At 37.2% G+C, this 15,894-nt stretch overlaps 1 protein-coding gene across 6 annotated transcripts; it reads left to right on the top strand.

Moving 5' to 3' along the window:
- The first annotated feature begins 367 nt into the window (after positions 1 to 367).
- Positions 368 to 11,463, top strand: LOC103721968 (pentatricopeptide repeat-containing protein At1g18900-like). Of its 6 annotated transcripts, XM_088720937.1 has the most exons (5): positions 410 to 654; positions 1,538 to 1,843; positions 3,020 to 3,109; positions 3,240 to 3,399; positions 8,617 to 11,463. In XM_088720937.1, the coding sequence occupies exons 4-5, from the start codon at positions 3,271 to 3,273 to the stop codon at positions 11,242 to 11,244; spliced, it is 2,757 nt and encodes a 918-aa protein (XP_088577063.1). In that variant the 5' UTR covers positions 410 to 654; positions 1,538 to 1,843; positions 3,020 to 3,109; positions 3,240 to 3,270; the 3' UTR covers positions 11,245 to 11,463. The 6 variants fall into 6 exon arrangements, with proteins under 6 accessions (XP_008810585.3, XP_088577063.1, XP_088577062.1 ...); XM_088720936.1 differs by lacking the exon at positions 1,538 to 1,843; XM_088720939.1 differs by lacking the exon at positions 3,240 to 3,399 and having other exon boundaries at positions 7,440 to 11,463.
- Positions 11,464 to 15,894: the final 4,431 nt, after the last annotated feature.

Below are 15,894 nucleotides of genomic sequence, written 5' to 3'. Positions count from 1 at the left end.
CACGTTGTCACTTTCGGCACCTCAAATACCCACCCAGAAACTCCCTCACAACCATTTGACCTCCGCTAACCTCCACCCGAAGCTGATATTCGTTTGAGTTAAGCCCCAGGTCACCAGCGTTCCAATCCAACGGTCAACAAATCCAGCTTTGCCATGTCTTGGGCAACAAGTTAGATGCATGGATTCGATTCGATTCCCCCCTCGGACATGGGTGCCTCATTTCGTCATTTCCTACTAAAAACCCCGAACAAATCCACCCTTTCCAACCAACTACTGACCACTAATTGCACAAACTCCACAATCATCGCACGACAACCAGCGGGACCCGCATATATTTCCCATTCGGCTCCCTGTTTCGCCCCAAGAGAAGCAATTCTTGAAAGTTTTCGTAAAGAAAATGGTCACTGAAATCCAAGTCAAAATACCAGGCCAGCAGCGGGGCGGCTCCGTATGGACGGAGTCCTATAAAACCCGTGGGAGTCTTTCGGGAAAGTAGGGTTTGCAGCTTTCCAAGTCTCCTATCCCCCCAACACCCTCGGAAGCGCTCGCGCCCGCCTACGAAGGGAGGGCAAAGAGGGGCTCTCGCCGCCGCCGCCGTTCCTTGCTCCGATGCCAATTTACATTCTTTCATCGCCAGATTATTCTAGATTAGAGGTTAGATTTTTAAGTTAGATTTCTTTCAGTCTGTGACTATTGGAGTTATTGATGGTTTTATTACTTCATGGTGGCTAAACTGCGGTCTCTCTGCCCGTTTTAGCTTTTGAGATGCTAATTCTGTCACGATGCAGCGTTTGGTGTGAGAAAGATACCATTGTTTTGGTTTAAAAGAGCGATCTTTGTGTTCCTTTACTAAATCGTCTGGTCCTTTTTTAAAAGAAAAAAGTATATGCTTTAGATTAATTTGAGTGATATTACATGAAAATATGAAATAGTTTGTTTTTTCTTTATTATTTTGAAATTCCTCTTTCTGGTACCATAGGGTAGCATCTTATGGCATTATCGTGCTGTTTGACGATGTTGGTTTGAATTCTGGATTACAGGATAATGTTAGGTTGCAATTCATTGCTTTATATTTGAGCAAATATTCTGTTTTCTGAAATTATTTTGTTGTGTTTAGTCGGACTATCATTATGTCTGGCATTGAACTACTCTACGTGAAGTTTGTGTAATTTTTGATGCTGAATACGTAATTAGAGATCTATTATAGTTGAATTTTTGTTCTCCAATGTTAATTGGAGGTTGGCTATTGGAACACCTAGCATGCTTGGCTTCATATTGGAAGCTATAAGAAAATGGTGGAGAAATTAGATGGAACCTTTTTCTTGTATTTTTCTTGTTTTAGCATATGGGATACGTTTCCTTTTCTAATGTGCCTTTTTTATTTTGGTTTTTGCTGCTTAAGTTCCAAACTAGTTTGGTAACTAAGACTAAATTGATTTTGTAACAATTCTTATCTTCTGCTAAAGCTTTTGTTCAAAGATATTTATTTTCTTCAGAGGTTTTTGATGTAAACAAATTGCATGGGGATTTGTTTTAGGTTCCAAAAATATAGAAGATAATGGGACTTGAGGCACTAGAGGTAGCAATTACAATTTTGTGGACCAAGTCTGGAAATACAGATCGAGTACCTTTTGTTGCCCATTGGAATGAGCACTTGGAGCAAGCACTGCTGGGATCCGTCCATTAACTGTTCTGAGTGCAACAATTGAAGTTGGAGCAATTTGCATTTGCTTGTTATTCTTTCAAGATCTTGCATTTTTATATAATACTAGTGAACAACGAGTGGTCCCCAATATTATGCATTCCATGGAATGGAAGATTCCTTGGTAAAGGATGTATAACGGTAAATCATACTTTTGGTGTGCCAGGTTCCATGCACTTAATTGAACAAGAGATGCTTGCATGGATAGCAATGTAGCATATTCTGGTTATGGGAAAGTAATTGAAGAATGCATGTGTAACTATGATAAAGTGATGAAGTTGGATGTCTTTTCAATTCACCGAATGGTGTCTTTTGCTTGTGAAAGGCATTGTTAGTGGTAATTTCCCATGTGGTTTTAGGTTCTAATAAATGATATCATCAATTTTTTGGAAATACAAATTATATGGTGGCCTTACTTTTAGCCTTTTAAGTAGCTGCTCATGAATCTTGTCTATCATGTCATGGATATGGATGTTTGTGTTACGGGGCATAACAAGCTCATTGTATATTTTAGATTGATCATGCATTTGAGGAAACATAACTATGCCACATTTTGAAGAATTGAAGTAGGATCTCTAACCTAGGTCGGAGCAAAAGATGCAACTTTATTGACTAATCGACTTGCAAGACTTGTTAGTAGGCTTGGCTTTTTTAAAGCCATTAATGGTCGGATGGGCCACAAAGAGGTCATTTTTCTTTTCTTTTCTTTTCTTTTCTGTTTTTGTCCTTGCTTTTAAGACAGCATGACTAGGCTGCAGGAAATCCTGTTTTCGTCCTTTAATCTTCACCTTGGAAGTGAGCAATGGTTAGAAAAAGACACTAAATCTTTTTATACCAGTGCTGGAGCAATTGTATATGGTATTTTGTAGGTTAATTTTTGCCCATATCCTGGAGACTCTTAACATCTGAGACTTATAGTCATTAAGCTGTTGCTTCCTGTTGATGATGTTAACTGTTAAAGTATATGAGTTTGGCATGTGGTGGATAGCCAAAATTGAGGAAGCAGAACATGCTTGCATATGTACAAATGTATAGAATCTAAATGCCTGTCATGTTATTTTATATTAATCCATCATTGCTTTTTGATTGTTGATCCTGCTGGTCCTTTATGTAACCTCTCATTAGATTAAGCTTTGAACCCTTACCCTTTAAGGAGTGTTATACTATTCTGTCAATGATTCCCTATTAGTCACATAAAAATAAGTTTGACTCAAACTCACATGTTTTTGGATAATGAAGTTCATCCTCATATGTATATTTGGATAACAAAATTACTTATAACAATTTCAATTATTTACATTACTATTTTGTTTCTAGGTCTGCCTGTGAAGGATTTCCTGTATGGAGTTTGCTACTGGATAAGGATCAGATACCTTACTATTTTGAAAGCATTAATCTACAATATCGGTAAGTACAAGCTTTTGGTAGAGGTTTTTGTCATGCAGCTTGCTAGAGCAAATATGCATGTCACTTTTCTTATTTGATTTCAATCTAGCTGTAGTAAAATCTCATTTCTTTTGTTATTTGTTTTTTTCAGTATTTTAATCTGAAAGCCATGGATTCTCCTTATGTGGATACACACACATGTTTGTGTGCTTGAGCGTCTTCACAAGCATGTGTTGCACATGTGTACAGAAACAAATAGCGCTATGTTATATCTACTAAGAATCAACCTGCAACACAATGAAACAAACATGGTTGTTATCAACATTTTGGCCCTTATCATAGATCACTGATTAATTTTTAGTTGTTAGAGCATCCCGTGAGTTGATTATCTTCAATATGACAATGTCCTAGACTAATATTTACCATAATTTGGAATTTCTCTTTCATATTCTGGTAAATTATGCATCCACCATTGACGACTATGTTTTTCACTTGTTATGTAGCTGCTATCTGTCTTTTGTAAGATTATGATGACACACCTTCCATAATGTGCTTATTTGCCTTTAAAATGGAGGAATTTTTTGAGACTTCCTCTGCATTATTGTCAATTGAAATGGATATGTTTCTGTCATCTCCCAAAATCTAGGCTTGTTGTCACAGAAATCACTAATATAGATTTTGGATTTGAGTTTGTCTGAGTTTAAAGCAAAGCCCCATTCCAGACTTTGTTTGTCCTAGAGCAGTATTGGACGGGCATGGACGAGAGAGAGGTGTAATCAAATACATCCAAGCTATCAAGTCAGCAAGAGAAAAAAGAGAAAAAATAATGTAAAAAATATAGGAACATGCATTTGAAAATTTGATGCAGCATGCATTGAAACAACACTATCTGAGGCTCTTTTGGCTGTATCAAGCTCTGATATTGTGCTAAACTCTTCCCTAAGTTTGACTGTTGTAGCTCCCACGTAGTTGTGAACCCAGAGGTTGTTTCTTTCAGATATTGAGTCATGTGTTATATCCAGGGGCGGCCCGATGCCATTGGAGGCCTAAGGCGAACTTTCTAAGAGAGGCCTTTTTTTTAAAAAAAATAATAATAATAATAATAATAATAAATTTTAATAAGTGCAAAATACTTTAAAAATTTATTTAAAAATAATCCGTCTAGCTTTTGAGATGCAAAATTGCTAATCAAACTTTTGTACTCAAGATTCATTAAAATACTATTTTCAATCGATAATATAGCTAATCCATTTAATCTTTCTTGTAACATAGTTGACCGCAAATAAGATTTTATCAACTTTAATTTTGAAAAACTTCTTTCAGCAGAAGCAACTGTTACAGGTATTGTTAACAATATCCTGTAAGCAATGCATGCATTTGGAAAAGAATCTGTTTTTTTAATAAAACTTAAAGTATCAATAGAGGTACTAGTTTCTATTTGTAAAATTTTTTTTAAAACGTTTAACTCTGAAAACAGATCAAGACCATCAATATCAGAATATTCACCGTGCTTTAAATAGTTTTCAAGATTAAGACAACATATTTTCAAATTCTCTTCATTCAAAGATTTTAATTTTTTAAAATTAAACAAAAAACTAAAAATATCTTCATATATAGTGAATTGTTCAAACCTACTTTGAATTGAAGAAATAGCTTGATCTACTATATATAAAAAGTAATCAATTCTAAAAGATTCTTCAGCTGATCTTGGTGTCTCATCATCAGTATTTTCATCAAATTGTTTTTTTCTACGGATCACACGTTTTTCACGAAATGTAGGTTCTATTTCCATTTCATTTGCAATTTCTTTAGATGAATTCAAAGTATTCATAAATCCATTTTCTCTATAACTTTTTAAATAAGAAAGAAGACCTTTTAATTGATCTATAGCAACATCAATATGCATGTCTTCAGATTGTAAAATCTTACTAACTGAGTTAACAGCAAACAATATATCGTACCAAATATTCATGCCTAATAAGAATTCAAAATTTTCAATCTCATATGTAGCTAAGCATATGGCTTCACTCTTTATTTTAGGATCTTCACTAGTCTCTGCTAATTGAACTAAGGCATCTCTTATTTTAGGAGCTTGATGTTTAATTGCTTTGACACTTTCAATACGACTTTCCCAACGTGTCTGTGACAAAGGTTTAAGAGTTAATGTAGATACATTATCTTGTAAAATTTTCCATCGTTTTGTAGAAGAAGAAAATAAGGTATAAATTCATTGTATCACTCCAAAAAAAGATATAGCCTTAGAACATGAGTTAGCAGTATCACATAATACTAAATTCAAATTATGACATCCACATGGTGTGTAAAATGCTCTAGGATTTATATCTAATAATCTTCTTTGTACACCTTGATGTTTTCCTTTCATATTAGATCCATTGTCATACCCTTGTCCTCTTATATCATTAACCTCAAGTTTATGTTTTTCTATTATATTTATAAGTTCATTAAAAAGGCCCTTTCCAGAGGTATCATCTACTTCTAAAAATTCTAAAAAATATTCTTCTACTTTTACTGGACTTGTTGAAGTATCTACACATCTTAAAACTAGGGTCATTTGTTCCTGATGGCTTGCATCAGGAGTGCAATCAAGTATTACAGAAAAGTATTTTGCTTCTTTAATCTTTTTAATTATTATAGCTTTAATTTCAGACGCTAATATTTGAATCAATTCATTTTGAATATTATGACCTAAATAATGATTGTGAATTTCACCATGTTGAATGCGTCGAACATGTTCTTGCATTACTGGATCAAATTCTGCAATCATTTCAATAAAACTTAGAAAATTTCCGTTATTGCTTTGATAGATCTTTTCATTCTTTCCTCGAAATGCTAAATTATTTTTTGCAAGATTTTTTACGACAGCAATAATTCTCAATAGAACTTTTTTCCAATGATCCTTCTCTTGGTTTATTTGTTCCTGGAGACTTTTATCAATTGTTTTATTTTTTAGCAATCTTACTTCTACATCAATCCACCTATTCATACTAATGATATGTTCATTAGTTGTTTCATGACTTTTAAGCTTGATACCTAGATTTTTCCAATCCCTACTTCCTTCATTGACTAATTGACTCGTGCTAGACTTTGAATCAAATAATTTACAACAAAAACAATATACCCTATCCAAATCCTTCGAATACACTAACCATCTTCTATCATATTTTTCGCCATTAGGTAACTTACGAATGTAATATATAGTAGAAAAGTGTCTATTATTTTCATTCCTAGGAAAATGAAGATCATAATCTCTAATTGGACCTCTTTCCACTAATAGATCTCTCAACTTTGTATCAATATTTTTCCATCGACCAGGATCATATATATTTATAGAAATAGAATTAGTTTCATTAAACTCTACACTATCCTTATTTATCCTATCTTCATCTAATTTCTTATTGTGTTCTTCACTAGATATTGTTTCAGTAGATATTTGAATACTACTATAAATCTGGTTGTCAATCTCATTTTGTTTCATTCTTTTTATGTCATCTTCCAACTCTATTTCGTTCTGAGTTGAGCTTGATGTAATGTTTTGTTTATTTGTGACAATAAATCTATCTAAAGCACCTTTTTGAGATTGAATGAGTTTTTCGATTTTTCTTTTTTTTTTGAGTTTTTCATACCCACATTCAAATTTTCTATTAGACATTTGAATCTAAAAATAATATTATCAAACAAAATAATTAAGACAATTACTACAAACAAATGAAAATGGAATAGAGTTGAAAATGATAAAACCCGAAATGTCAATAGAAGCGGTGTCGGATTCGACGACGAACTCAAGTCCCAACAAGCGGTGCCGGACTCGACGATGAACTCAAGTCCCGACAAGCGGTGCCGAACTTAATGGCGAGAAGGGGTGCCGAAGCTAATGTCAACTTTAATGGAGACCCTAGACATGAAAAGCTATTATCAATTTTTAAGAATAGACATAAAAATTTATTTTCAAGAATCCGACAATAAAATTTTTGATAGCATTGAAAATTTGAAATGTAAATAGTAAAGTGGAAATGGGTGCAAAATGAAGCTATGTAACAGACTAACAGAGAGTACATCATGATATTAAATTCAAGAATGTTAATTGTAGTTTTTACATCATTAATTGTAACACTAAAAACAGGGTACTAAACTTTTCACCAATTGAAAAGGGGGAAATTAGCTAGAAATTACCCAACAGAATCTGACTAGGGAAAGAACACAAACAGAATTATGCTTCATTAATCATTATCTACCCTTTATAACTACTAGTTATTTCTTCATCCCATAATCAAATACTTAACGAAAAACCTAAATACCATTAAGGCATTAAACTTTCAATTTGGAGAAACAGGGGCGGAACCGCCAACCGCGGAGGCACAGAGCCAGAGCGGCAGAGGGTGGAACCGTGGAACTGGAGAAGCCGGGAAGGAGAAGTGGAGTCTTGGAAAACAAAGAACTCACCGAGTGGTCTGAGTGACCGAGTCCCCTGACACCTGGAGGCTGGAGAGGCCGAGAGGGCGGAGGGCCGAGAAGGAGAACTGGAGAAGAGACGCCGTCAAGAACCGAGTTATCGGGGAACAGGAACTCAGGAAGCCGGGAAGGAAGAACTCTCGAGTCTTGACTCTTGAGTCAAGAACCGAAGAAGAGCCGAGCTGCTGAAGGAAGAACACGAACTCAAGGATGAAGATTCGAAGAAGAAGACGATGTCGGCCGTCCTCTTTGGTTATTTGGGATTCTGGTGTCGGTGAGACGGTGACTACGGGCTACGCCGCTACGGCTAAGATTTAAGAAGAAGACGGTGGCGGACCGGCGGTGCCAGGCAGATGGACGGATGGTTGGATGGAGAAGACGGGCTAGTGGGGCTACGCTGGGCGGCTGGGGCCTGGGCAGCTGGAGAAGACGGGCTATGGACGGGGGATGGCTAAGATGTCTTGTCGGGCGGTAGGCCGTAAGTCCGTAACTCGTAAGCCCTATCCCCGTTGCTCGATGCCGGTTGCCGGTCGCCGGACCGTTGGTCGCTGCCGCCTGCCCGTTGGTCATTGCCCGCTAGTCGCTGGAGGAGGAGCTTTCCCAGAGGTGGAGCCGCGGACGCCGGAGGCCTTCCTTTGGTCCGAGGCCCTAGGCGACCGCCTCGATCGCCTAGGGCTCGGGCCGGCACTGGTTATATCATTATTGCTATCTCACATGCGTAGAATATTTTTGGCATAATTAAATGAAGTGCTAACTTATTTTACTTGCATGGCCTAGATTTTTCACATTGGCAAAAAGCTGACGCTGAGATTTCTCCCTTTCTTCCAGCAGTTTAGCCTTGTGCTGTATGTTTTAAATGACTGTTCTTATGATGTGGAGTTATAAAATATCCAGTGATTATTAGTCACCTTCTAATATTTCAGCAATTAGGCAACTTATGTGTTCAAGTAATTGCTAAAACTGTTAAGCTGCTATAAGCTAAAGTCCAGTTTTTTTGAAAAAAAAGATTCAGTTGCTAACCACTTTTTTGTTCATGACTGGATATCAATGAATTGCAGATAATGTTGAGAACAAAGCAACTTGGCACTCTCTCCCATTGTGCTAGGTCCTTCTATCTTAGTGGTTCAAGATGTGGGAGTGCAGATGAAGCTTCATGTACTTGCTCCGAAGATGAAAGTTGTGTTTCAAAAAGGCAGTCCAATAACACTTTCAAGCAGAAGAAAGGCAATTTAGTAGATGAAGCTCCAGCAAATGCAGGATCTACCGTTTTACCGAATGCGATTGGATCAATTGGTCATCACAATTCTGGTTACACAGCTTCAGCCCCGCATGTCATCTCCTCTACATCTTCTTTGAAATCAAACTCAAGTTATGTTAACAGAAAAATCAACTGTGCTGATGAGAGCGGTCATGCCTCTGGGAATGATTTGCTGCATTCTTCTAAGCTGACTGCCGAGCACTTTGTCAAGGCAGGCATCGCATCTGTTGGCACGTTCTCTGAGTTAGTGAATTACAGGATCCAGGCAGCCAACCAGCATGTCCTTTTTGCACCTCCGGATGGCATGGTTGATTCTACCCAGCCCTTTACTGCCAGCAAGTTTTCTAATAGCAAGCCCCGTAACAGAGCCAATAATCCCAGAACTGAGCCAAACTCATCTGCTAACACAGTAGGAGGATCTAGTTCAAATTCCACAGCTCAAAATGGCGCTGGAAATAAAGCTTCACAGGCTGGTTATGTAAAATCTAAGCAAAATATCCCTGGAACATCAGTTATGTCTCAGGGATCACCAGTGGATACGAAGAGTCAAAGGCAGTGTATACCGCAGAGAGAAAAGTTCCATTCTGACAGCTTCATATCAGATGCCAAGCCTGGAGGAAGAATCTCAGAAAAGAAAGTGGCGCATGCATCCGCCGAGAATATTAGGTCTGCTAGTAAGTCTCGTCCGATGAGATCTACAAGATTGCATGCAGGAGGTGCTTCTTCTGCTCGTCTTTCCATAAAGTCAGGGCATGCAGTTGAACAGTATTACCAGACTTTACAACAGTTAAAATGGGGACCGACAACAGAAGAGGCTTTGGCTAATCTACATTTCAAACTGGATGCATTCCAAGCAAATCAAGTACTTAAATTGCTCCGTGATCACTCTGTTGCTCTTGAATTTTTCAAATGGTTAAAATGTCAGCTTGGATTCAAACATGATGTGCATACTTATACCACCATGATTGGTATTCTTGGCCAAGCAAGGCAGTTTGGTGCTATGAGAAGACTCCTAGACGAGATGATCAGGGATGGTCTCCACCCAACTGTAGTAACTTACAATCGTCTAATTCATGCCTATGGCCGTGCTAATTACATAGGTGAGGCTGTTAGAGTGTTCCAGGGGATGCAGGCAGCTGGTTATGAGCCTGACCAAGTGACATACTGCACGCTTATTGATATCCATGCAAAAGCTGGATATTTGGAGGTTGCGCTGGACTTGTATCGGCAGATGCAAGAAATAGGCCTGTCACCAGACACTTTCACATACAGTGCAATGGTCAATTGCCTCGGAAAAGGTGGGCATCTTGCTGCTGCATACCAGCTATTCTGCAAGATGATCGAACAGGGCTGTGTTCCTAATCTGGTCACATACAATATCATGATTGCTCTGCAGGCAAAAGCAAGGAACTATAGCAGTGTAATGAAGCTTTACAGAGACATGCAGGCTGCTGGATTTCGTCCTGATAAGATAACCTATAGTATTGTTATGGATGTTTATGGTCAGTGTGGGCGTCTTGATGAGGTTGAATCCGTGTTTATGCAGATGAAACATGATTGGGTTCCTGATGAACCTGTATATGGTCTTCTAGTGGACTTATGGGGTAAAGCCGGCAATGTGGACAGGGCTCGATCATGGTATCAAGCGATGCTTGATGGAGGGCTGCAGCCTAATGTACCCACATGCAATTCTCTGCTGAGTGCATTTCTTAAGGTGCTCAGGTTCTCTGATGCCTATGATGTGCTTCAGAACATGCTTGGAATGGGACTGATTCCCTCACTGCAAACATATACTCTTCTTCTCAGCTGCTGTACTGGGACTCACTCACAGATGGGGTTGTGTTGTCAACTCATGGCTATGACGGGCCACCCGGCTCATACATTCCTTCTATCACTGCCAGATGCAGAACCAGGTGGACAAAATGTGAGGGCCCATGCAAGTAGTTTCTTGGATCTGATGCACACCGAGGATAGGGAGAGTAAGAGGGCTCTCATGGATGCCATTATAGATTTCCTTCACAAGTCAGGCCTTAAGGAGGAGGCTGGATTGGTATGGGAGGTGGCCGCACAGAGGAACGTGTATCCAGATTCAGTCAGGGAGAAGAGCTCCTCATATTGGCTCATTAACCTCCATGTGATGTCCGAGGGAACTGCAAAGATAGCATTATCAAGGACTCTTGCATGGTTTCATAGAGAGATGCTAGCCTCAGGTGCCGGGCTCCGGCGAATTGATATTATTACAGGCTGGGGCAGGCGAAGTAGGGTTACAGGGTCATCATTGGTTAGGCAGTCTGTCCAGGAGCTGCTCAATCAATTCCAGTTTCCCTTCTTCACCGAAAATGGCAACTCGGGGTGTTTCGTCGGACATGGGGAGTCTCTTAACAGATGGCTGCTAAATTCTTATGTGGATCGCATGCATTTAGTATAGTAAGTTATCCTTTTGTTTTGCTCCTGGATTTTACTCTGATGCAATTTTGATGGGCTGAGATGCATATGCTCTGCCTGTGCATTGGTTTCATTTCACTTCTTGCTATGCTGTTGTATAAATTGAATGGGTAGCTGTATTTATTGCAAGTTTAATGTGGCTGAGATGCAATTTTGATGGGCTGAGATGCATAGGCTCTGCCTGTGCATTGGTTTCATTTCACTTCTTGCTATGCTGTTGTATAAATTGAATGGGTAGCTGTATTTATTGCAAGTATAATGTGGCTGGTGCTTTCTGTGGCATCATAGTGCCTAAATTGTGAGATTAGTGTTCACTTGTTTTGCTTTTGTAAAGCATCTCATACTTCATTTTTTGGTAGCATCCTCAGGTCGAAGTGTTGCCAATCATAATGGAGAGTGAAATTACTGATTATGTATGTTGTACCAGGCATTGAATTATGAAACTTGGGAATCATCAACTTTTTCTTCATATGCTTCATATGCTTGGGAAAATGGTGAATATTTGTTGTATTATTCGATTAGTCAAGAAGGAAAATGTTGAGATAAATGGGTTACGAAGATGATCAAAGTCCTGAACGGATGTAACCGTGATCCTGAAGGCTATGGTGGAGTTGGTCAGTGGTGTCCGTGTAGGATATCAAAGTCTTGTAACTTTGAGATACTAATTGATTCTAAAGGTAGGCGGGTCAGAACGTTGTTGTATGAGGGGGAAAAAAAGAAAAAAAAACAGAAAAAAAGATTGAGATCAATTGCAGATCCAGCAAATTTGCAATGGGTCCATTTCCTAGGCACGAGGTTGGAACCAATGTATGACGAGCTTTGATCCTCTTTGCACGTCATAAGTGCCTCCAGCAGCTTGCGCCTGCAACAAATTAGGAATCCTGGAGTACCTTTAGTAGAATGCAAGATTACTGTTTCATGTGCCCTATTGCATACCGTGCATTAGCGGTGCAATCGAGCCGAGCTGAGAGGTTCGAGCTTAGGTCGATTCAAAATACTCGGACTAAAAATTCAATTCGAGATCGACTTGGCTCGAGTCGTGCTCATTTTCCTATCGAACTTAGTAACTCCCTGCGAGCTACTTGGCTCATTCGTACCCCTACTCTGGATGAGCCCCAAACTTAGGTTCTCTGCACCATAGTGGTTTATTGAGGGTCTATTGCCCATTCTACCTCTATCCAATAATAGAAAGTTTGGTCTGGCCTATTGAGTACGATATGGGGCACATATCATTTTATGAAATTCAACCAATGAAATCTAAACAAAAGGAAAGCAATTACCCTCTAAATCTGAACTGGTTAACCACTTTTTTTTTGTTGGTTTGCCGATGCTGCCTTGCTGCTTCTTTTAATGCCGGACTATGCAATATACAATATTTTATAACATTTTATAATGACTTAGTGAAATGCCATCTTATATGCAAGATTTGCCACTTGAAGTTTTTAATATGTAATCAACAAGGATGCTATTCACAACTATATCTTTAGTGATGCTTGAGAATGTTAATATTTTTGCACTAACATTTTAATATATATATATATATATATATAGACACACACATGTATATAATATACACTGAGATATGTACCAGTATGAAGGAGGGACTTGATATATGTAGAAGAATTAGTATGATGGAAGGGTAGCGATAGACTAAGTATGATGGAGGGGTAGCGATAGACTAAAAATTATAAGAGTTGAATTCGTAAAGAAAGATTTTATATTTTAACATCTTTCAAGAAGTATGATCTGGAAAGGAGAAAAAGAATTTATGTACCTGATATCAACTATTTGGGATTAAGACTTATTGAGTTGAGTTGTTCCAAAATAAATGCAAGATTGGGTTTCATTATTTAAGTTGATTATATGGCATAATATAGTAACTATTTACTATATATATGGTTACTGATGGTATTGATGCAGAAACTGGGTTAAAACTGCATTCTCCCTTTCAAAGTAAATCGTTAATGTCAAGAACCATATCCTTCTCAGCGTCTATCAAAAATAGTTAATACTATGTTCTCACATTCAAAGCAAATTAGTGATGTATAGAACCATATCCCCATCCAATGCAAGATGATAATAATGTAATTTTTCGTCCATGTAAACTAGATCAAAAGCAATTTTATTTTCTAGCTTGCTTAAGTTAAATTCCTATATTTGATTATGTACTTCTATATTATAGTAGATACTTTAATATATAAGAAAGTACAAAATGTTTAATATAATCCATTAGCAAAATATTATGATAATTTCTATTTAGTTCAATATTGTCATATTATAACATGTATTTGATAATTACTAATATAATATATCATTTACTATATATTATATTATTTATCATATATCAATTATATTTTGATAATTAGGCAAAATAATTGGTATATATAATATAAATATAATAAATATAAAAATTACCATAACAATGGTAACAGAATACATTGTTTACCAAATATTTTTTAATAATAATTAAGACTTCTAATTCGAATACTACAGAAGAAGATTTATTTTTTACCGATTTAGTGTTTAATATTTCCTAAATTAGTTGATGTTAAGAGTGTCCTAGTTACTTATGCTAATTAATGACCATCATTTAGTAGGAAAGTTTTTGTACTTGAGAAGCTTAATGACATTTTTCTATAGAGAAAAATAAAAATCCTAAAAAATAGAACATGATTCAGTCTCTTCTAAAACTATGGCGAGAAGGGCATGTTAGTCTCCATATTAAAATAATTTTTTATTCTCAACCGTTGACCTTTTCAGCCTGTCTACTTAGAGTGGAATTATTGATTAGACCATGTCCACCAATCTAGCCGTGGCCAGTCCAACCACTAAAGAACATGCACAATAGGGCGCGTATTGCTTCCTTTATATTCTATGCATGTCTTTTTGTGGTTGAATCGGTCCTTGCAAAGTTGGTAAATTTGATCCAACTAATAACTTTTATAACAGCAGAAACACACTCCCCATCCTACAAATGTCCTTAAAAAAGTGCACAGAACTCCATCATATTTGAAAATATAGGGAAAAGAAAACAAAGGAAAAAAAAAAGTCATCCGAGACTGAGTAGCAGTAGGGAAACCAAAAAGTATATAAAAAAAAAATACTTGCCTTCTGGTCTATGAACTCGGCCTAGAAGCATGCCTTGGCGCGTTCCTGGGAGGAGGGGTTGTTGGTCCAGACCTCATCGATGAGCACCAGAATTTTCTTGTGGATGGGGTTCATCTCCAATAGCAGCAACCTCTTATTGACAAGATTCTACTTCTTGTACTCTTACTCCACCCTATTGGAGCAAAATAGATGCTAATAACATGCAAATGGCATCAAATAACAATAAAAAATAGAGTTGAACAATGGGGCACAAGAGAGGCTCAAATCCACTTCATAAAAACCTTCATTTTTTTTAACCATGAAAAATTAAAAATAGAACTTTTAAATATACAGAAAATCAACAACTAGGAAGATGCCTTTTCTTTTTGTAGTCTTCTTCCTTTTTAATACAAAAATATGCTTAAGGAGTTTCTCCTATCAAGCTCTCACCACCTTCTTCTTCTCTTTTAATGAGAAACTCAAAAGTGGTTTTTCTCATGCCATACAACCCATGGGATGGTTTTTCTCTTTTTTTAATATAAAGTGGGACTTAAACAAAGAGACTATTAAGTATACTAAGAAACCAAAAAATTACATAAAATGCCATAAAGTAGAAAATCAAAAGTAACCCATTAAATTGGGTTTATATTTTCAACATCTCCCCTTAAATCCAATTTCCAAAAGTCTTCATATCCAACATGTTCTTCAATCTTTTAAACACATCATGCTTCAATGGCTTGGTGAAGATATCCACCATTTGGTCTTAAGACTTGCAATGCACCAATTGCACTCTTTTCTCCTTCACATGCTTCCGAATGAAATGATAGCGAGTGTCAATATGCTTGCTTCTCTCATGAAATACCGGATTCTTAGCTAAAGCAATTGCTGATTGATTATCAACAAACATCTCCGTAGCACTTTCTTGAGAAAAACCCAAATAGTTTAACAAGTTTTTCAACCAAATAGCATGACAAATGGTAGAATTTGCCGCCACATACTCAGCCTCACAAGTTGACAAAGTTACAATTGGTTGCTTCTTAGAGAACTAAGTGAATGCACCATTTTTCATAAAGAAGACATAACCGGAGATGCTCTTTCTTTCATCCAAATCTCTATCCGAAGTACTATTGGAATAACCCATTAGTCTAAAATCATGTAAATGATAGTAGAATAAGCCATCATTGAGTGTACCTTTGATATAGCGTAGGATCTTCTTGGCAGCATTGAGATGCGAATGATCCGGTGTTTCCATATATCTACTAATCAACCCAATACCATAAAAAATATCCAGTCTTATGCAAGTGAGATATTGAAGGCTTCCAAACAAGCTTTTGAAGTAAGTAGAATCAACATCGCCACTTCTAATGCTTTTTCTCAACTCCAAGCCACATTCAAGGAGGGTATTAATCGGATTGCAAGACTCCATTCCAAATCTCTTGAGAATCTTCTTTGTATAGCTACTTTGAGAGATGAAAATTCTATCTTCCATTTGCACCACTTCAATACCAAGAAAATGAGCCATCAAACCAATATCTATCATTTCAAA

The sequence above is a fragment of the Phoenix dactylifera genome, chromosome 1 (genome assembly GCF_051530095.1).
Source record: "Phoenix dactylifera cultivar Ajwa chromosome 1, Ajwa_hap1_PhDact_Kaust_v1.1, whole genome shotgun sequence".
NCBI lineage: Eukaryota > Viridiplantae > Streptophyta > Magnoliopsida > Arecales > Arecaceae > Phoenix > Phoenix dactylifera.
The sequence above is the reverse complement of the archived record's forward strand: the minus strand, read 5'-3'. Positions and strand labels throughout refer to the sequence as shown.

Bases quoted from the DNA above. Each gene is read 5' to 3' on its own strand.
- LOC103721968 (XM_088720936.1), top strand. From the start codon at position 3,271: ATGTGGATACACACACATGTTTGTGTGCTTGAGCGTCTTCACAAGCAT. The intron at 3,400-8,616 runs GTTGTTATCAAC...AATGAATTGCAG, and splicing joins AACACAATGAAACAAACATG to ATAATGTTGAGAACAAAGCA.